At 49.6% G+C, this 21,477-nt stretch overlaps 8 protein-coding genes across 8 annotated transcripts; 4 read left to right on the top strand and 4 right to left on the bottom strand.

The window, feature by feature from the left end:
* Positions 1-25: 25 nt before the first annotated feature.
* On the top strand, positions 26-1,134 carry N7471_002122 (zinc finger CCHC-type containing 10; the record flags this gene model as incomplete). Its single annotated transcript, XM_057274842.1, has 3 exons — positions 26-238; positions 291-426; positions 495-1,134. Exons 1-3 carry the CDS (start codon positions 148-150, stop codon positions 1,132-1,134), a joined length of 867 nt encoding a protein of 288 aa, XP_057139480.1. The 5' UTR covers positions 26-147.
* A 402-nt stretch (positions 1,135-1,536) lies between these two features.
* N7471_002121 (CCDC12/cwf18 family protein) lies at positions 1,537-2,136 on the bottom strand (the record flags this gene model as incomplete). The annotated part of the gene is made up of 1 exon (XM_057274841.1): positions 1,537-2,136. The coding sequence occupies one exon, from the start codon at positions 2,134-2,136 to the stop codon at positions 1,537-1,539; it is 600 nt and encodes a 199-aa protein (XP_057139479.1).
* Positions 2,137-2,434: 298 nt separating this feature from the next.
* N7471_002120 (pentatricopeptide repeat protein) lies at positions 2,435-4,837 on the top strand (the record flags this gene model as incomplete). The annotated part of the gene is made up of 1 exon (XM_057274840.1): positions 2,435-4,837. The coding sequence occupies one exon, from the start codon at positions 2,435-2,437 to the stop codon at positions 4,835-4,837; it is 2,403 nt and encodes an 800-aa protein (XP_057139478.1).
* Positions 4,838-5,163: 326 nt separating this feature from the next.
* Positions 5,164-5,637, bottom strand: N7471_002119 (protein kish; the record flags this gene model as incomplete). The annotated part of the gene is made up of 4 exons (XM_057274839.1): positions 5,164-5,187; positions 5,248-5,329; positions 5,395-5,504; positions 5,635-5,637. 4 exons carry the CDS (start codon positions 5,635-5,637, stop codon positions 5,164-5,166), a joined length of 219 nt encoding a protein of 72 aa, XP_057139477.1.
* A 126-nt stretch (positions 5,638-5,763) lies between these two features.
* On the top strand, positions 5,764-6,827 carry N7471_002118 (putative transcription initiation factor TFIID subunit 13; the record flags this gene model as incomplete). The annotated part of the gene is made up of 2 exons (XM_057274838.1): positions 5,764-6,259; positions 6,334-6,827. 2 exons carry the CDS (start codon positions 5,764-5,766, stop codon positions 6,825-6,827), a joined length of 990 nt encoding a protein of 329 aa, XP_057139476.1.
* Positions 6,828-10,515: 3,688 nt separating this feature from the next.
* N7471_002117 (eukaryotic translation initiation factor 3 subunit F) lies at positions 10,516-11,681 on the bottom strand (the record flags this gene model as incomplete). Its single annotated transcript, XM_057274837.1, has 3 exons — positions 10,516-10,756; positions 10,812-11,524; positions 11,580-11,681. 3 exons carry the CDS (start codon positions 11,679-11,681, stop codon positions 10,516-10,518), a joined length of 1,056 nt encoding a protein of 351 aa, XP_057139475.1.
* A 224-nt stretch (positions 11,682-11,905) lies between these two features.
* Positions 11,906-14,167, top strand: N7471_002116 (UTP25 family protein; the record flags this gene model as incomplete). The annotated part of the gene is made up of 3 exons (XM_057274836.1): positions 11,906-12,048; positions 12,099-12,615; positions 12,674-14,167. The coding sequence occupies 3 exons, from the start codon at positions 11,906-11,908 to the stop codon at positions 14,165-14,167; spliced, it is 2,154 nt and encodes a 717-aa protein (XP_057139474.1).
* A 2,178-nt stretch (positions 14,168-16,345) lies between these two features.
* On the bottom strand, positions 16,346-18,148 carry N7471_002115 (GMC family oxidoreductase; the record flags this gene model as incomplete). Its single annotated transcript, XM_057274835.1, has 1 exon — positions 16,346-18,148. The coding sequence occupies one exon, from the start codon at positions 18,146-18,148 to the stop codon at positions 16,346-16,348; it is 1,803 nt and encodes a 600-aa protein (XP_057139473.1).
* Between the last annotated feature and the right edge of the window lie 3,329 nt (positions 18,149-21,477).

Raw genomic sequence — 21,477 nt, 5'->3', positions numbered from 1 at the left:
AGGTTAACAGCCGCTAACTTGCGCCGATCAGCTTTACGTCGGATTTTGCCTGTGTTTCTCATCCTGGGCGTGTCAATACCCCTATTTCGGACTTAAAGTACCTGCAAATCCAGGATTCTACCAGAACATATAACATCACGAGCTCCAATGAACCGATATCGAAACGCCCCGAAGCTTGGAGGCTCCAACTCCAACAGAGCCACCGCGACCACACTGTGCCAAAAATGCCTTGGACGAGATATGTACCCTCTTTCACTTGCTCTTCAGACGTTTGACTAACTCCGATCCACGACACTATAGCTTTGATTGCAAGGCATCCGCGCAAGAGCGCCCATACGTCCCGCGACCTTCAAGGACTCAGCAGCTACTGAACCCAGAATTGATGCCCAAGCTTTCAAGTGACAATCCAAATGAGCTGCTGCGGAAGTAAGTTCACATGAATCATTGTCATTTCCACACTTTTCTTTTGAGAATACTCGCTAACTTGTATAAAGAGAGGGTGTAGCGGATGATCTACTTGCTACCCGGGAGGAAGAGCGTGGCCGGAAGAGAGACCTTGAGGATATGACAGATCGCAACGCTCAGTCTCCGAAGCGGGCTAGGTCCCTCTCGGTGGAAACGATATCCACGAATCGATCCTATTCCTCATCTCCCCGCCGTAACAAACACGGCGCAGACAAAGGTCGCCGAGATGATTCATCAGCACCACCTGCAAAGTCCCGAAAGAGACGCTATAGTGATTCTACAGAGGGTTCTTCCGGGTCAGTCCACTCGGGACCAAAGAACCGCTCACCCTCCCGGGAGGGAACCGACGATCGAAACACTCGGCGACGGAGACGAGAATCTAGCCCCGAAGAACGAGGTCGTCACCGTGGAGCAGGAAGACATAGTGAGCGAAGAGACCGCCGAAGCAAGAGTGTGGATAAGGATCGAGTGAAAGAATCACGTGCTACGACTCAGGATGTTCCCCGGGACCGTTCATACCGTGATCGAGCAAGCCCATCACGCCAGTCTCGATCTGGATGGTCTAGGCCTGATCCCATAACGCAGAAGAACCAGCCTCCTCGGGAACGAAGCTTGAGTCCTTTCAGTAAGCGCCTTGCTTTGACCCAAGCCATGAATAACGGACGGTAAATTGAACTGAAAAACTGCTCTGCAACATTGGAGCTTCTTACGGCGCAAAATCTTGATGGGAGGACACGGCGGCAATTCGTGTTCCATCGGTATATGACCAAGTGTATCATTAGCATCTCCATTGCGGAGTTTGAAAATATCTGTCACTCGACAGCGGAACCAAAAAAAAAAAATCCAATAATGATTTCTGAACGACACTAAGATAGACATGCTCATTGAGAATCTTAAGTTGTAAAGCTCCCAACGCCTCATTTTGTGCGCAATATGCCCATGGCATCAATCGGACGCCTCAACCAAGACAACAAAAAAAGAATAAGTTAAATGGACAGGATATAGACAATTACAGGTGGAGGCAGAAGATCTAGACAACGCTCGCATTCCTGCACCAAAAGGGTATCACGTTCAAATTGTTTCTTCATCGCTTTTCTCTTCCTCTCGTTCGCGCATATGGATGCCCTCAACAAGCGTCTCACCCTCCATGCCCACTTCCTCTCCCTCCTCGTCTCCGTTAGACTTAGGCCCACGTGCCTTCGCAGCACGCTGCGCTTCCTCTACCCGCTGTCGTAAGAGCCGGGCAATTGCGTTGTCCGTCCGTACGTTAAGAGTCTTGAGCTTTTCGTTCAGATCGCGCTTCAAGTCCCAGTTGGGTTTCTTAGGTTGTAGCTTGAACAGATCAATGGGTTCATCGGCACCTGCATCCTTCTTGGCTTGCTCCGCTGTGGCCTTCGCAATCTCAGCCGCTTGTGCTTCCAGCGTCTTCTGGCCCTCTTGCGGACCTTGCTCAAAGCCTAGTTTTGGCCCGCGGGTCTCGGGGTCGTAGTTGCGACCGGACAGGTATTTTGTGGTGACATCTGGCGTGGCATCGGCGTCGGGTAGCTCGTCTTCTGCGCCGGCCTCGTGTGTGTCTTGTTCGGGTTGCTTGCGCTTCAGAGCTGCGAGCTTGGCGAGCCGGGCTTTGCGGTCGGTGGATGCCGCATCAAGATTGGCATGGTTTGACGACATGATTTCGAGTGATGGTTGGACTGATGACGGAGAGAATATCTGGGCTTGAGGACTAGGATGCAAAGTGATTAAAGTGACCGGAAGAAAATCCCAAGCTCCTCCGCGGCTTGGAAGTTGAAGATGATGGAGCGATAAAAGTAGATGTGGTGCGCCACACACTAGCCACGGCAAAATCGGGCGGAATGGCGGAATTCAACTTTCTGTCCGCCAGTGGACTTTGACTCCTCTCTCCACACGCCATACTTATTTTCTTTGTCTTGGTCTTTCCCCTCAGATGTTTGCGGATACAAGCTCCTGAATGTCATCGTGTCCGCATCAACTCGTTCGGTCCCGTCTCAACGGGTTGCTCTCACCACAATGCCGGAACCCAAGCCGATGGTATCGGGAGTCGGGGACGGCGAATGTCGGTCATAGAGTGCGCCTCTCCACATACAATGCTCTAGAGATCTTAGAACCTGGCGTAACATATGACACTCCTGACCCCATCTCATACCAACAAAACCGCGATTCGACCGACAGTTCATATCCGCCGACAAGTGAACAATCAGATCAGATCGCAACAAATCGGTATGGCATGGGCCATGGACAATCAAAACCTTCAGCCCAACCACGAAGGGCATCGCAGACACCGATTATAACGAATGATAAAATGAAGAAGGTCGCCTATGTGCGACAAGCTGATCCCAAGCTTGTGGCCATGGCGGCTGAAAGAGTCAACCGCGAAATCTTGAACAAGGGTAGACACTTGACCGATCGAGGGTTATACCTGGCGCTTGCAATGCGAATGAATTCGCTTTATACGCGTGAGCTGGGACTCCGCCAGTGGAAGGAGGCATATGGTGCAATTCACAAGGCTAAGACATATAGCCGTGAGGTATTGCACCAATCTGCATTGCCAAAACTGAGAGGAGATGGCGAGAAACTGCTAGCCTTGCTTCTAGATGACTGTCAAGGCAAGTTTCGAGAGGCATGGTTGGCAATGAGCCGTCCTACCAGGGCCTGGGCCTGGCAACGCCTGGCCATTTGGCTGCTGCAAAATAACCCGGCAATGGCCTTGGAGTTTTTACTCGTCACAACCGAGCCTCGAGATAAACCGGATTTAACTATGGTTGTCGATTGCTTGGCCTACTTGGAGAGATTCCACTATGAAGAGCTTCGGGATTGGACAAAGGATGCCCACACATTCGAATCGGTTGTTGCAACTTCCCTGGATCCCAAGGACTGGCCAATTATCTCCCCGCCACAAAGAGGAATACGGTTCTATATTCGCCGAGCAGGCTTCTTAGGTGTCTACGAGAGTTTCCGTTTAATGAACGAGCGCGGCATCACGATGGAAGCGCAAACAGCACTTTGCTACATGTACCGATTTACACAGCTCAATGACGTGGAACATGCCCTCAAAGCCCTCGAATTCATTCCCAAAATCAATGACCCTGAATTTTCCATGGACTCTGAAGGGGTCCTACGGCACTGTTGCAAGCTCCTGACCCTGGACACTGTTGAGGATAATGCCGGAGGACGAAATTTCCGGATCCTCCCACGGCTTCTCAAGATGGGTGTCCAGCCAGACCGAGACATGATGAATCTCGTGCTCGCCAATGCTTACAAAACCGGTGATCCTCAATTGGGGTCGGACATGCTTCAGTTCATGAAGAATCACCATCACGAATTCGATTCTTATACATACTTGACTCTCCTCACTGATGCGGTGTCTCGGGGCGACCGGGGTCGTGTCGACGAGTTGGTGCGGGAAGTTGAGATGCAAGAAGAACTACGAAACAACCCATACATTTTCAGCAAAATCTTCCACGCCCATTTCACTTTTACCGCCAAGCATATTGACCCCGAGAGCGATCCCTCCGGAGTTTTCTACTCCATGCTCGACATGTACACCAAAATCCACGACGTGACACCTCTCAAAGAACTCCTTTTACTCCCTCCCCAATATACACCGCCGCCAACTCAAGGACTTGAAGTCAAAACCCCACCTTCTCCGATATCCTTGTTCCTCATGGTCGCAACATTCTTCCGTTGCAGGAATCGGATATCACAAGTGCATCACATGTATGACAGATTCCGCGAGCTTGTGCAGCAGGGCCACCCATCCATTGCTCCTCTGGTCGAAACTGACCACGTCTATAATGAATTCCTCATCGCCTTCCGCAAGAGCAGCCGAGGACTACGGTCAAGCATACGTCTCGTTGAAGATATGCTTGATGCATCTACCATGCCGAAAGAGACTACCGCTGGCAAGCCTCTCAAGCACATTATGCCCACGCCTCGCACTTGGAACATCCTCCTCAGTGCCTTCAATTACAGTCGCCAGCCCGACGCAGCCGAGAAGGTCAAGGAAATGATGGCCAAGCATGACGTGGAGTACGACCAGGTGACTTGGAACACCATTATCAACGGATTCGCGAATGCGCAGGACATCTCTGAAACTGCTAGTGCAATCACGAAGATGGAAAAGGAAGGCTTTGCCATTGACCATTACACGATGAAGAGTTTGCGTTATCTCCGTGACCCCGAACGCCTCTGGGTGGCGATAGAGGAGATGGACGAAGGTCTTAATTCGGATGGCACTCATAAGCTTCTCACTCTCGAGCCCGCGTATGATGTGCACAGTGATCAGAAGGAGCACGACGAGCTCATTGACAATGGCTTGGAAAAGTTGGAGTCAAAGTTGAAGCCGAAGATGTAAGATAGGATACCCTTTTGTCTTTTATTGTCGCCTTTTGTAGGCGAAGCAACCTGGAAGCATTTTGGACGCATTGGTGTTGAAGAAGAGGGTTTGAACTTTTTTTGTAAATTTGAATATCATGTACTATACATTGCATCACTCATGAACCTGTCATTCGTCTGAATATCTTATTGCATCTGGAGACTGTCACATGGAGCAGAAATGGTAATCTCATAATCCTCACCCTCAGGTCACTTGAGGTTATTGTCACGAAGTCGGGGACTACCACAACCCATTGATACCCCATGGAAACTCCCCTTCAAACACCCATTGAGATTTAAGAAAGGTTAACCACCGAAGAAGATCGAGACCTGCATGCAACATCAGTATCTCTCTTCATACATCTATCTGGACTCGTGGAGGGAACTTACTGCCATCACGACACAGCATATGCTGACGTACGGGCTGAGTCGCTCTCCGACTCGAGCACACTTCCAGAAGATCCCAAAGATTCTACATCAAACAACTGTCAGTCTCCCATCTTTCTGCATTCCCGGATCCGCATCCTCATCACCTACCCATTCTGGTTCCGGTCCATGATCCCCGGCATTATTGAGTGCGCATAGCTGCTCGTGCAGATTATCAGGAGGATCACGAGCAGTAACGACTGAAAGTTGAAAAGTGCAGACTATGTGAGTGTGACAGTTAGCACATTGTGATCATATTGTCATTGTGGTTCCCACGCAAACGCCGAGTCGCATATGCTCCCCACCACAGAGCAGTAACTCCCATCAATCCTGCCATGTGCATAAACTCACCATTTTATGCAGCTGTGAAATCTTCGCCCGTCACTTGGGCAAAGAAACAGAATTGCGACAGTAAGATGCCAGATAGCTTGCATGTGCCAAGGTTGCTAACCAACCCCAGCCTAGCATATTCTGCCCGAAATGTCCGCCAAGCGCACAGGCCAAGCGCCCAAGCGGGTATCGTTTTCCCTGCCCAGCCAGAGCCCATGGGCAGCTCCGCTACCTTCTACGCCAACTCCACGACGTGTCTTGCCAAATCCAAACACTGGGTTGCATACTCCGAACACATCAACTCCAAGTCCAAACACCGTCTCATCAACTTTAAATTGTCACTTGCAAACCCCGAACAGCTCCTCGTCAACTTCAAAGACTGGCTTACGCACTCCGACTCGCAATCCGTCACGCCAGCCCAGCTCCAAAAATCTTGTCTCCAGGCTCTCACCTAATTGGAATTTCAATGAGCAAGACACAGCGCTGATCCGTGCTGGATACGAACCCCAGTGGACTCCCAAGCTACCCGACACAACATCTACCTCAACTGAAAAGGGTAAGAAAGAGCCCGCAACCAAGCCCGCCATGGCTGAACCACGCGCACGTATGGCCCGGCACAAGGGCCAAATGAACTTCCAGAATGAGCGTAAGTTCCCGCAGCCTATACGCATCCATCAATGGTAGCCACCAAGCCAAGCCCGATACTAACCATCTCCATAGTTCGCCTGCTACTTCTCGCTTACGGCGACCCCAGCCCGCACCCGAGCTTCCCAAACGAACCACTTCCTGAGACCGTCCGCGTGCTGGACGAAATCGTCACCGACTTCGTGCTGGAACTCAGCCACGGCGCTGCGCAAATCGCGCACCACGCTCGCCGTCAGAAGATCAAAGTTGAAGACTTCCGCTTCGCATTGCGTCGTGACCCAAACAAGCTTGGACGTGTCCAGGAGCTGCTGCGCATGGAACGTGAATTGAAGGAAGCCCGCAAGGCATTTGACCAGAATGATGATCAGGTTGCTAAGGAGGCTGGAAAGAAGGGCGCTGCCGCTGCGGCGGCGGCTGCAGCTGCTGGTGAGGATCCGGTGGCCGCTGAAGCTGCTGCTACTGCTACTGTCTCCAAGAAGAGCAAGGGCAAGGGGAAGAGAGGTGCTATGGCCCGCCGTGGATCTGATGCTACTGAGGAGTCGGTTTCGAAGAAGCGCAAGACTGGCTGAATACGTACCCTTAATAACCCAACCTACTCCTGCCCAGGTGTTGTTGTGGGTGGGTCACGACGAACATGACTTAATGCCCAACGTGTGTTTCTTTTTTATCAATCAATGTACAATTACTTTTTAACCACCATGAATTAACCGGAAATGCAATGAACATGGATACTTAAATTTACAATGCTCACTTTATCTACTCCAAGAAAGATAAGGCTAACACCGCGACTCGCAAACTTAAGGCCGTCTCCCTCGTTTCATTTCAGGGAGCCAATTGTCTAGTAAATCGTTTCATCCCCGAGTTTCCATGAATATGCTGTCGCGATCAACCACTAAAACGTCCCAAGTCTTGACTGCGGCGATAGGAGCAAAATACCAGGATTCCAAGACAGCACTTAGAACCGCGTTCGTTATATAATGTAGTTCATCGAAGCATGCTGTTCTAGAGTCCAGGGGTACTATCATGCCAACGGCCTGAACCGTCTCTACATTGTTCGCATCCATGGTCAAATTAAAGTATTTAAGGTTCGGGTCTGTCAGCCTCCTTCCCCACTTGCCAGTTGGAAACATCAACATCAGTCGAGCTAACTTGGAATATCTGCCTCTCACTTCCTTTTTCCCTCCATATATTTCCTCCATAAACCCCCCATCCTCTACTTTGACTACCCAAGCAGCGCACAGATCTACGCTGCGTAGGATCACAAACTAATCTGGGCCATCCTCCTTCTTCAGTCTTTCGGGCATGAGAGCTTCAAATCACCAATATCTGAATCGCAGCTGGGCATTTTCATGATACCAAACATGAAGAATCGGTGCTGGTTATGCTGGAGTTATGATTCTCAGGCTTGCAATGTATTCCCCAAAGAGGACAGACAGGTAAATAAATGCACCATTTCTGGGTCTCATGGAAACTGACTAACAGAAGACTACTAGGTGTAAGCCTGGACTTACAAAAGTCTCATCGATTTTGATCTCACCTCGCCTTCAAATGAAACACTAAGCTCATGCTGTCATCCCGAACTTGACGACAGGACAACCATTGCCTACTTGAAGGCATCTTGTCAACACTAAGGCCAACTATGGCTTTGCTGCTGTCACCCAGACCTGGTATGACTATAGTATATTCCATGACGAACTCGGACTCGCAGTCCTCGGGGTCTCCTCGTTCGTTTGCTTCAACCCCTGATCTTTCCCCGCCCCTCGGACGACGCGCAACGCACGCGAGCTCCCTCAAACAGCAAAAGAGAAGTTCCTCGGTAGACAAGCGGGGAACCAGAACATCAAAGTTCAACATGTTAGTAACAAATCCCGAGCAGCAGCTTCCATGTAGCATGGTCGTCCACTACCGTTGCTTGAGTTGCGTGAGTCTCGAGTATCAATGGTAGGCGGGTTCAGCCAGAAACAGGTGGTCCTGCATTTGCTCACAAGGCTTGAGTCAGTTGTCCTGAGCTAAGAGTTGTTCGTTCAAAATGCACAAGAGGACGACGAGGAGCGTAAAGAGAAAGCTGAAATTTTTGCATCCAAGCAATATACTGATATGTCGGGCTTGAATCAGAGGCTAGATAGAACAAGGGAGGGACGGAGTGGAAGGGCGAGCGTGGGAGACGATGTGGGCAGAGCGACCAAAATGTGCTGGGGCTGGGGCTAGTGCTGCCTACCGTCCTCAAGACATATAATCACAGTTGGAGTCAGCTTGTCAGACTGGATCCGGTCGAAATCAAAGTCCTCATCAAAAAGGGTGCTTGCGAGGGTCCGTACATGAGATACAGCAATATGATGAAGGCCTGCCAAGTGAGGCTTCTTACTGGTATTCAGGACGGATCAATGTTCGATCAATAAGTACCAAGGACTTCGGCTTGGACACCATATAACCTAGCATCTCCGAACTTAACTACATCCTCGGGAGACTTCTTGAGCCTCTGTAGCTGCGTCGGCGTAAGACATGGTGTTGTGTGCGAGATTATTAAACAAATCGGCATGCTTGTAGTTGATATTGTGTACCACGTAGATGTCCATCTATGAAAAGTTGGATCATATATCATTATCAAGTATGAGATCACATTCAGAATGCTTACCCTTTGCGAACATGGCCTGGGGGACAATTCAAAGGTCGCGGATTCCCCTCTCCGCAGAGTTATAAATCAATGGACCATCCAGGAAGCATCTATCGCTCGAGATCCTTACACTCTGGAGATAATCTTCCGCCAATTATTTAGAGTGAGTGATGATGCGCGCTCCCACTTAATCTCTGCCACCTTCGTTCACGTTTCCTCATTTTCCAAGGGTATTTCGCTGCGATCAAGAATAATCCACGCAATTGACCGCCCCGGATTGTTCAGGGCCTTGCTGAGAGAGAGATGAGAAGCACGTATAAGGAACGTGACTCCTTTTCATGAGCAAACTGGGCCTATAAGGCCCAAAGAACAAAGGAGTCTGATCTCGGCCTAGGAGGCTCAGGTATCTGAACACCAAGAATGAGCAACTGTTATACAGTCGCGGTGAGGATGCACTTCAATTTCAGTGGGGTTCTTGTCAGAGGTGAATACTTAAAGTAGTGGAAGATGACAGTGGTAGCATGAAGGTCGAGACCGTATAAATAGAAGTTCAGGGTCTTCCCATGTTTCATAAATATCTTTTTTGATACATAATCTAGAAAGAAATATGGATAGAAACCCTTTGAAATATGAGAGGGACGGAAAAAGAGGAGAAAGAGTGATTCTCTAAGAAGCAGACTTGGGTGTAGTTATAACTAGCGAACACGGCCTGATCCAAGGCATTAACGGGGCCACACATCTATAGGGTCAATGAAAAGAACATACATAGGAAAGACGACAATAGAGGATAACACGATTAGAAAGCGTAGGACTTTACATATTATGCTGCATCAAGCAATAGTTAGACAGCGAATGATGGGATCTTGCCCTGACATGTGGGACGATGGTATGTAGATTAACCAGGATAAAAACCTATATTCCAGAGTCATTCAGCTTACAGCCGACAGGAAACGCATGATACTTCCATGGAGTTGAAACTATACAAATATCATTGATCAAGGAGGACTGTAACGTGAACCTCTATGGCCATGGCCGGAGTAGTAAATGGTAGGAAATATACAATACGAAGAAGCTCTAGAACTTTTATGTCCATTTCATCATAACTGAAAACGCCGCGCCTAGAAAGATGCGACTTCGTAAACCAGAGAGATGGGCTCTCAGCAGACCCATCTCTCATCTTCAACAGTCTAGACTCATCACCCCCAAATATTCTCTATTGTCGAACGGTAACGATATCGTCACCCTCATCAACCACCACCACACATTATACCAATCGTATTGATATTGAATCGGCCTCAATACCACAACACCATGTGCTGAAGACCGTGTTTGAACGTCAAGACAGACCGAGTCTGGAAGCCGTTGATGGGACGTGACCAGGCCGCAGTCCGTGAGCTCCGGAGAGAACATGTAAGCCTCGCGAGGTAAAAAAAAAGGAAACCGGAAAAAGGAAAAAAAAGGAAGAAGGCGGTAGAGGGATAGTAAACAAAGAAGCGGAAGACCCAAAAGTAATAACGTCAGGGAGGGGTGAGATAGAAAGGGAAGAGAACGTGAGACGAAACATCGACGTTCACTTGAAGGGATATGTTCCTCTCGCAATTGGTCACATTATGCATCAGCGTTTTTTTGCTGTGGGAAACCTCTCATGCGCGGGCTTCCTCGGTGCGGTCCTGGCGTGGGCGGCCGCCTTGGGTGTTGCCCTTGCCGCCACGCTGGTTGCGCTGGTCGCCGGTAGCGGGGCCTTCGCCGCCGCCGCCGCCGCCACCGCCGCCGCCGCTGCCGAGGGTAAGCTGGGCGGTTGCTAGCCGAGTGGAAAGCTCCATCTGTGTGCGCACGGTGTTGGCGAGGTAAGAAACGACCAGGACGTCCTGGATGTGGTTGTTGCTGTGGAAAGTTAGTGAAAAGAAACACCAGGGAATATAATGCAAGTTCAACATACAAGTCACGCTCAATGTCAGCAGGCTCGACCTTGGGAGCGAGAGCGAGAGCGTTAAGCAGGAATTGGCCCATGGCAGTAGAAGCGGGGGTCTCCTCGTCGATCACGGACTCGACGTAGCGCGAGACGCGGTCAACCATGGACAGGACCTCCTCAATGGCGCGCTCCAGAGACTCAATGTCGGAAGTGACGGAAGTGGAACGGTCCTCGGCATCCTTGGCGTTGGCGATAGACTCAAGACCGCTCTTGTCGGCCTCGCCGTATCGGAGCTCGTAGGGAACGGGGATGAAAGCAGCGCTGTCGGCAGCACGCTCAGCGGTGACACCAACGGGGGCGGAAATGTAGGCGCGGGTCTCGAGATCCTTTCCAGCCTCAGTGGAGACAGTCAGGTGGACGGCGGGGTGAGGCCAGGTACCATCACCCTGGCCGCTGTAGAAGTTCTGGATCAAAGCGGAGAAGGTGTTGAGCTCGGAAGCAGTGGCGTACCAGCCAACCAAGACTTCGCGGGGGTTGGCCTTCAGGTGCAAAGCGAGCATCTGCTTGTGGTATTCCATATCGACTTCGACCTGGTCCTCAGCCTCGGAGTGGCCGACAGCGAAGGCGGATCGGACCTCGACCTCACTTCCATCCTCAGATCGTGTTCCGAGGAGGGTACCGATGACTCGCTCCTGGTCGGCGTTGCGGCGAAGAGAGTGGTCGAGAACTGAGAAGATTGCCTTGGGAGGAATGAGTTTACCCCTCAGATCATAGCAGACACATATCGCAACATACCTGGGGTTGAATGACCACATTCAGAGGGGCAGTGGTAGGAGCGGTCCCCACGCTAACGGGGCCGAGGGGGCGAGCGAGATGAAGGAAAGAATCTTCAGCCATGATTAATTTGGAGATGGATGGAATATCTTGCAAGTTTCAAGATCCAAACTTCCTTTCGTTTCTCGGAGGTTCAATTTTTCCTTGGGAAGTGGAGTGAGCCGCTCTGATTGTTCCGATTCTGTTGTGTGTGGGAAATTTCGCGCTAAGATAAGATAAGCACCCAAAATTCTCATTTCGGCCAGAACAGCTTGGAATTTGCCAAACCTCTTTAGTTTATTCACAATATGCCTGCTCCTCGTGGTGGTTCTTTTAGGGGAGCTCGAGGCCGTGGTGGCCGTGGTGGCCGTGGTCGTGGTCGTGGTCGCGGCGGTCGTGGTGGTCGTGGTGGTCGCAACTCCTTCGCCACTTCGCGATTGAATGAGTCCGAGTAAGTTCTGACGGTCTGAAGGTCTAATGACTATATCTAACTAGTACTAGATCAGACGACTCTTCTGGTGAAGAAGATGATGCTAGCGAGCAATCCCAAGAGGAATTGGTTGATGATACCCTTATGGACGAGGGCTCCAGCAGCGACGAAGAAGACGAGAATACTGAACGCCCTTACAACGAACTCCTTCAGCTACTTCAGCCCAATGAGTCAAGCGGACCAGCTCGGAAGAAGCGCAAGATCGCCACCGACTCAAATGCTGAGATTCAAATAGCAGAAACCGCAGAGGAACCAGAGCAGGGTGATGATGATTTGGAAGCCCAAGCGCCGTCCGACGATGAAGAGGAGGAAGTCGACGAGGACGAGGACCCAACCGCTGCTTTTGAGAAGCACTTTGATCTCCGCGAGAGTGCAGATTTGACCAAGCAGATTGAGCCTATCCAATCGAACAAATGGGCATCCATAAAGAAAGAGGTGGATGGGCTACGACTGGTACATACTGTTCCCGACACAGGAGCAAGCAGCGCATCGATCCTTCCTCCAATGAAGAGCACAATCAATATCAAGGTATGCAGAACAGACATGGGTCTTGTATTGGCTCCAATACTAACATGCAATCGCGCAGCTTAAACAAAAATTGAAGTCTCGTGCGGCCGAGATCCTGCCTAAAATCACCGGTCAAGCCCAGATCATCGCGCCATATGTGTTCAACTACCAAGACGTTCTCTACGGTGCCCGCACTGCTTCTAATGCAAACGAGATGCGCGATATTATTGCTTTGCACACCGTCAATCACCTGTTGAAGACCCGAGACCAAGTCCTCAAGAACAACGCCCGTCTGGCCAAGGACCCGGACACCGACATCGAGTGCCGTGATCAAGGATTTACCCGACCCAAGGTGCTTTACATTCTGCCCACCCGACAGGCATGTGTTAAGGTTCTCGATGCGATCACTCGAATCTATCAGCCCGAACAGCAAGAAAACAAAAAACGCTTCACCGACTCATTCTCAGCACCAAATGATGATTCGTGGGAGCACAAGACAGAAGATTTCCGGGAGCTCTTCGGCGGCAATGACGACGACATGTTCCGACTGGGTCTCAAGTTCACGCGCAAGACAGTCAAATATTTCGCGCAATTCTACAGCTCCGACATCATCCTAGCCAGTCCACTGGGTCTGCGTACGATCATGGACCAATCCGATGTCAAGAAGCGCGACCACGACTTCCTCTCCTCGATCGAGCTGGTAGTCGTCGACCACGCCGATGCCCTCCTCATGCAAAACTGGGACCACGTCGACTACATCTTCCAGCACCTGAACTTGCAACCGAAGCAAGCGCACGGCTGTGACTTCGGCCGCGTCCGCAACTGGTACTTAGACAACCATGCCCGCCACGTCCGACAAACTGTAGTGGTTTCATCTTGCATCACACCCGAGATCAACGCCCTCTTCTCATCCCAGATGCAAAATGCCTCGGGCCGCCTCAAGGCAACCCCCACCTACGCCGGCGCCATCACCGAGCTCCCGCTCCCAGTCCCTGTCAAGCAAACTTTCACCCGCATCGACAGCACGTCGCCCATTAAAGACCCCGACGCGCGCTTCAAGCACTTCACAACAACCATCCTGTCCACCCTGGTTAAGAACATCACGCACGGCCGCGGCAAGGGCGGCGCCGGCACCCTCATCTTCATCCCCTCCTACCTCGACTTCGTCCGCGTACGCAACCACTTTGCCACCTCTACGCAGACCACCAATGTCTCCTTTGGCGCTATCTCCGAGTACACCGAGCCGAAAGAGGCTAACCGTGCCCGCAGTCATTTCGTGTCCGGCCGCCACTCTGTGCTACTGTATACCGAGCGTGCGCACCACTTCCGCCGTTACCAGGTCCGTGGTGTTAAGCGTGTGGTCATGTACGGGCTCCCGGATAACGCGTTGTTCTATAGCGAAATTGTTGGGTTCTTGGGTCTTGATCCTGCGGAGTTGATTGAGGCTGCTGAGGGTGGTGTGCGTGCGCTGTTCTCGAAGTGGGATGCGCTGAAGTTGGAGCGTATCGTTGGTACGTCTAGGACTGGAAATATGTTGCGAGAGAAGGGAGGTGATACCTTTACTTTTGTATGAATAGAGCTTGTGTATTCTTTTCAAGGTAGATATTATTTTAGTCGTATGAACTATTCCTTTATATCACTTCATCTATGCTGTTATTTGTATTATATCAGTCAGTTTTCGAGCTATCTATGTTCTACCAAGGTTGTCCCAAAGCCTGCATCGAGTCAGTTTAATTGTGCATGCAATGCATGCAACTCGAGTACTATCACTATATCCCGATTATCTATCTTACCAGCTTTCGTTTCAAAGTGAGGAATATCTGAATCTACATATGTTTATGCGCAGAGCTACCAATATAGTATGTTCACCCACGGGCTTATCTATATAATAATAGGATATCAGATGAGCAATCCCCATAACCATTCCAAGGTTGAGACAACTAAGAAGCCCATAGTTGTTCATCATCTAGATGCCTTCTCTCTCAACATCTCGAATTCTCTCTCAACCATCCACCTTGAACTCGAACAAGCTGTTTGCTTCCCCCTTCCTCTTTTTACTGAGACATTATACAGCAATTATTCTCAGCCTCTTACATTTTCCCTTCCGCTCATCCAATCACCATGCCAGACACCAAGATGGCTATGAGAAAGATCACTGAGAAAGTCTGGTTTAACCATGACATCCATCTGGCGAAAGATTAGGGCAGCTGATACTGAAGGAAACTGTTTTTGCTCTTCTTGTTCTTTACTAGTTGTTGACTCTTGAGACTCAATATTTGGATGGTGGCAATGCCTACAATGGATTCGATTCATAAATCTGGTTTTAAACTGAATTTTTCCTGAATACCAGCTAGCTACTGATATTATAGCCTCCCTTTCTTTTTCTTTGCTACAGTACTAAAAAAATATTGTTACTTGGCTGTTTGTGTTGAAAAGGTTTTATGGGGAGATTACAATCTAGAACATGCCGAATATCAATTTCGGAGTGTAACGAGTTTGTTCCCTTAATTCTAGAGTTAGATACACAATGGAAGCTTGGAAATAGACACTGCTGCCAGGCTTATGGTAAACATCCTTTGTAAAGGAAGATAACGTCATGCTGTCGCTACTCATTTAAACTTTACAATATGACTGTGTCCTAGGTTATTTAGAGCAGTGCTTGGCAAACTTACACTGCATTTCAAAGAGTTGCTAATGCATAGATACGTATTGCCTCTGGAAATGGGCAGAGTCTAATCTTAGGACTATTTGGGCTCATAGCTTGTCTAAAAGAGTCAAAGAAGATTTTGTTTGCCCATGTTAATATAGACTACTTTCTTTTGCGACTGGTGTGTTTGCAAAGCGTCAAAAGACCTGGGAAAATGCTTCGGCTCTATCTTTTAGTTTACGTCCACCTGTTTCTCAACGATATTCGGAGAACCTGACGTCTTCATTGCGGTTGGGTTCGATATGTAGATGATACCATAACTGGCCAAACTCATTTTCCTGACCAAGTATCCGACTTAGGCTGCTCTAGACCCTTCGGCTAGGTTATTCATCAGCAATTCATTCACCTGAGAAGCTACCGTGATATCTTTTTCTTGCATTTCAGGTATTGTGTCATGATTCGCTTGGCTCCCTCGGAGCTATCATGAAAAGAAAGCGATGACTTCTGATGACATTATCTGAGAACCAGTAGAAGCATTGTTGTCCCAGCTGGCAATGTGGTGGTTCAAACGAATTCATACGAGTATTATATTACGCTCATTCAGTTATTTAAAAATTATTTCTTTGTTGGTAACGAAAAGCAAGTAATATGCCCAGTGGATTGTTGTTGATGTTTTGTTTGATGTCCTTTCCGGGGAAAGCTGGGTCTAAAAAGCTACCTATACAATCACTATGATGACCAATAAAGTTGATAACACCATCAGTGGTTGCTTCTTATTAAATAAAGGAGTGGATAACAAGTCGTAGACGAAGTCGAATATGATTAGTTACGCGACATACAAGATAACTCTACCTAGTGTGACCACAGCTTTCTCTATCGATCTCGCCCCAAATATAAAAGTTTTGCATAACTCCAGGAAGAACGAGAGAACAGGCATTGGACCTTAAATATGGCTTATCTCGCCAATATCTTCAAGGATCACATCGGATGCCTTCTCACTAATCATGTAGATGGGGACGACGATAAAGAAACCGGGAATGCGAGGAAAGACCGACGCATCCACGACGCGCAGGTTGCTCACACCCCGAACACGGAAACGAGAATCTAGAACGGCCTTGGGGTCTCCATCCCCCCTATCGGGCAGGTGCAGGACGCGTGATGACCCCAGGCTTCATTTTTGATGAATTCTTTAACTTGATCAGAAGAGGCCACCTGACGACCAGGAGTTGCCTCTTCTAGGGACCCCGTGAAGATTGGTGGGACGTCGTCCATAATGCGGCGCGCAAATTCGAGTCCTTCGGTAACGGCACCAAGATCACGGTCTGATGCCTGAGCCTCGTCCGGGGTCGTGGTAAAGTAATTTAAATCGATATCAGGCACGTCTCGCGGATCGGCTGAGTTGAGTATGACCGTTCCGTTCTGGTTATGCGTGTGAGCCTTGAGGACCAACCAGGTGAAGTGTTTCTTGTCTATGGTGGTGAGTTCTGAGTATCCAGGATAGTAACCCCGGAAGAATGCTGGACCACCGAAGATGAAGAGATCAGGGTCAATCTCGCATTGACTGGATTTCTTCACGATCCCAATGTTGAGTCCATTCGATAGATAGGGCCCACGCTGCCGGTACCAGTCTTCCAGGCATGGGTCTCCCGGCTTCCCAAACGTGCAATTGGCTAGGACGGGGAAGTCATCTTGTGTCTTAGTAACGATAGGAACCTCGTAGCGGTCCTGGAGATTGGTTCCAACGCCCGGTAGATCTCTTATAACTCGAATCCCAAACTTTTGCAACTCGTCTTTAGGGCCGACGCCGCTCAACTTGAGGAGCTGCGGTGTGCCGAAAGCTCCCGCTGCGAGTATGACCTCTCGAGAGACGAGAACGCAGCGTTTGGTGCCTGTGGCGGATGAACTGGACCGGGGATCGGCCTTATATAAACTGCTCCCTTCGAGGAACTCGACCCCAATCGCCTTCGGAGGGGCATTGATACCACCACCCTCTTCAAAAAGTACACGGGTAGCAAGACAGCATGTCCTAATTTCCAGCGGATACTCCTTGGCTGTATCCACAACGAAGTCACGAGTGCCACTTCGCTTTGCGCGACTCACGGCCATGGGGAGCTGGTAGATGCCCTCAGTCATATCCCGGCAAGCATCAGCGGAATTAATATCTCGTAGGAGGAGTCCGAGCAGCTGGGAAGCCTTCTCATGGATCACGCTTAGGATACGATTGCCCATGGCTGTAGCCGCTGCACCGACAATAGAGAGGATCTTGAAGTCCTTTAGTGCCAGTTTGAGATCAGCAGGGTTGGTACCGAGCCAGCCAGCAAAGCCATGACCGGGGGCATCGGTTGGAAGATACTCGCAGCGCTCCAGGCGCTTAAAGTATTGGCGCATATTCTTCGGCTCCCACGAAGAATCGCCGGTGAGTTGGGCGACGTTAGCCCAATCATTTTCGTGCGGATAGACGGTGATCATAGCATTATGTGCAGTACAGCCACCCAGTGTTCCGGCACGTGGATAGAGGATCCCTTTAGGTTTTGATCCATTGGGTGGATTCAATCCGACATACAGGGTCCCCGTGGGTGTCTGCCAGGTCATTTTCGAGTCCTTTCGCGCGCGAGTCTCATCTGCGTAATGTTTGACGAAGTAATCCCAGCGCATTTTCTCGTCCTCGGTGGATCTGAAATGGAAGGCGGGAACCTGCTGGTTGAGATTGGAGCCCTGATCATCTCCGGCCTCCAGGAGGAGAACCTTATGGCCTTTACGGGCCAGATTGGCGGCCAATGGGCCCCCGCCCGCGCCTGAGCCGACGACTACATACTCAAAACCCTCCAAATTGTCGACTCCCTCTTCTTTGGCACCCATGGAGTTGATAGTTTCCTCTGGCACGTTGGTTATGGACGATTGGCTCATGGCGGGATGCGGGAGTTCGGGTCTTTGTGTTTGACGACGGGTCACATACAGTTATTGTCACTTTTTCCTTCAGGTTTTGTCTGCGAGGGGGCTTTTGTACCGTACACTTGTGGCAAACCTACGAACAAAGGCCGGCGATCTAGACGCGTGACGTCAACACTCAATAACCTAGCTGAAAACATTGCCTAGGTATTTTTTTCTTTTCCTTTTTTAGAAAGAAAGGAGAAAAGAAAAAGAAAAGAAAGGAGAAAAATGTGAAAAGTATGTGGCGGTATGACAGTGGTCTCCATGGTGGTAGTGGTGTCGGGTCAATAGTTTCCAACTTGTCCAAACTTTCGAGACTTATGGTCTTCAAGGCCTCGGCCAGTGGGGGCCGTGAGTATCAAACGATGTTGTCCCTGCGTTTGTGGGCTCGTGACAGCGCGGTCCATATGGGATGGTCCCACGGAAGGGTATGTAGCCTTGTGATGGTATTTCGTGCGCGGTGTCGGAGATGCAAGTGCGTTAGCAGTACTTATGTTTCTACCTCCAGTGTGGAGGTCGCTACGCTTCTGAATGCGGAGAGGATGCGCATGAGCGCACATCGTTGAACCGTGTCCAGCAGTCGTAGATGCGTTTTGTCTTTGAGTGTTGTGCCACAGTGTTGATGCGTAATCAACTACCGGTGCGATATACATCTGGTAGAGCTGTCTAATCTGCTCCGGGCGAAGCTGTCGAAGGCCGCCGAGGGCAATGTTCACTTTCGTCGCTCGCTTGACTGCCTGTTGCACGTGTTTTTTCCAGCGTAGCTCCTGGTCGAATATTACGCCCAGTAACTTCGCGGTTGTCGACGGCATAATCACCTTGCCATCCATAATGATCTGGCCCTTGCCTTCCTCGTGTTTCTTCCTAGTGAGGTGGACGAGTTCGGTTTTCTCCGCAGCGAAGCCTGACCCAGTTTCCTGGGCCCATGCCCCGATACGAGGGATGTCCTTGGTCTGGATTTTCTCTAGGTTATCTTCTGTCGTGGGTCCTGCCCGCCACCAGAAGTAGTTGTCGATATAGGCCGATAAACCACCGTGAAAATCGACGGGTTGGTCCACCAGATCAGAATTGTAAAACGCGAATAACACAGGGGAAAGTGGTGACCCTTCCGCTAGTCCAGGATTCTCCAGCGGGGCTAACTCAGTCTCAAAGTCATCGAACCCAATGTTTGCGAATCAGTCGCTCATGAAGCTAACGATGCAACTTCTGGCTACCGCTGGTATATCTGAGTAATAGGTTTCGCAAGGCATATCCATAAGTGCTTCCGCACCAGCGTCGGGAGGCCGTCCTCGCCAGGTGCTGTAGTTCCATTGGCGGCGTTTAGGGATCGGTAGATGTCCTGTTCATTGATCGGTTGCCACGGGATTTCAAGCAGCGATTGGGATAAAGATTCTTGCTGGGGATCCGCCATAATGGGGAATAACGTGTCCATGAACGCTTTGGCCTTGGCTTCGTTGTCGGCCAATTCCCTAGCCGACCTTGAGAGCCAGGATACTCGCGAACGAGTCTCCAGGTTTTATGTATGTGGCTGCCTTCCAGACGTGTCCTTCACCAGCGGCGTCAAGAAATTCTTTCCAATGCGCGGTTTTTGCCCTTTCGATAGCTTGGCTCCACGCTCGGCGTTTCTGTAGCATGGCCCGGGATAAGGCAGTAGAGGTTGTATGATCTTGTTCAAATTCTGTTCAGCTCTCCTGCCATTTTCGTCGGGTATCTGAAAACTATGAAATTGACAATTTTATAGGACATGCTGACAAAGAGTAATATGCACTCCATCAGCAGAGACTAACTTTAAGCTCGTACCCAGTTGATACCGATTGGTTACATGCAAACGGAGTGTGACTGAGAGAGTGAGGAGGAACCGCGGAGGGTCGAACCACGGACGAATAAGCACAAGGTTGCGGGTTCGGATGATCGACATGCGTCACGTGGGGTACCCGAAATCGGTTGGGGTCATCCGCTTCGGACGCTAAATTTCAAATTAATCTGAAGGCAAGAAAAAAAAGGTAAATTCCAATGCGTGGAAAAGGATGAAGAAATAATCTCATTCATGGGACTATCTCCAATGCCGAGGACTTGAACTTGTGACAAGAAAATCGCTTCGGTCATTACGTGAACTATATATGTTCCTTCGGAAGAAGATGATACTGTAGCCTTACTTCACATCCGAAGGCAAAGAAAGAGCTAAATACTGTAGCACCATTGTCACGGTTCTATCTTTCACTGGGTCGTCTTCGATGTCGGTGTGAATGTGGCTTTTTTTTCTCCCACTGAGTGACCAGCTCATTCAATTGCCGGTTGAAGCCTTGGTAAGTTCATTTGAAGGGGCCGGGATTGATCTCCAAACAGGACCCTTGGTCGCCACTGTGCAGCAGATGGTTACTCATATTTATCAACCAACATCATCTTTCAAATCACAGCGTCTGTCGCCGCATCGCTGTTCCATCAGCAAACCAAAACCATTCACCAAGCTCAGAACCAATGTATACCTCTGTCCCCGGCTGATCACCAAAACAATTTGTATATACGGCACCTGTCACAAACCCTTTTCGTGTTCCCACACAGCGAAATGCCTTTTCGATACTCTTATATTTGGTGTGGCAAAACTATATCTGTAGGCAGTAATGCGAAACACCACGAGCACTTCTTACACCGCACCTTCCAGAGCTTCAGCTCTGAAGCAGCAGTTGTATCTTGAAAATCTTCACAGTGGTATGATCCTCTTCATGGATCAGAAGGTATTGAAGTAAACCTGCCCAATCATGGGTGAAAAAGAAAGGATCTTCGGAGTTTGGCAAACTTGTCCTGATATGCTTCACCCAGTGAGGCAAATTAAGAAGGCGATTATGTCCACAACAATGTACATGCCAAAACGAGCAAGAAGGCAACTTTACCAGATCTATTGAATACTAAGGAGCGAAATAGATTTGATAAAACTAGCGCAGGCTTTCATCAAATTCAGTTTCCGCCAAATTGCTTTTCACCGAGCTCCAGGTCACAACGACCGAGGCTTTTGCTCCTTGTTCGGCCATTGCAGCATTATAGCCTTGTGCATATCGACCACCTTGGATTAGTTATTTGCCTCATAGTCTACAACAGGTATTAATTTGTTTTCTTGTTTAAGACCCTTCCCAGAAAAATGGTAGAAGGCCTGAGGGCTGTTAATGTCCGAGGCTAGTATAGTGGGAGGAAATTTGTAGGCCATCACTGATGTCGGGTTTCGTGGACCGAATTGCACCACCGACTTTGTTCCGGTGTCGTTCCCATCTTCCACCTCGGGGGCAAACTCGTGACGAAATCCGAGAACA

The sequence above is a fragment of the Penicillium samsonianum genome (genome assembly GCF_028829775.1).
Source record: "Penicillium samsonianum strain IBT 33392 chromosome Unknown utg000002l_segment0_segment0, whole genome shotgun sequence".
Taxonomy (NCBI): domain Eukaryota; kingdom Fungi; phylum Ascomycota; class Eurotiomycetes; order Eurotiales; family Aspergillaceae; genus Penicillium; species Penicillium samsonianum.
Note: the sequence above shows the minus strand (reverse complement) of the source record. Positions and strands in the feature narration are given on the sequence as shown.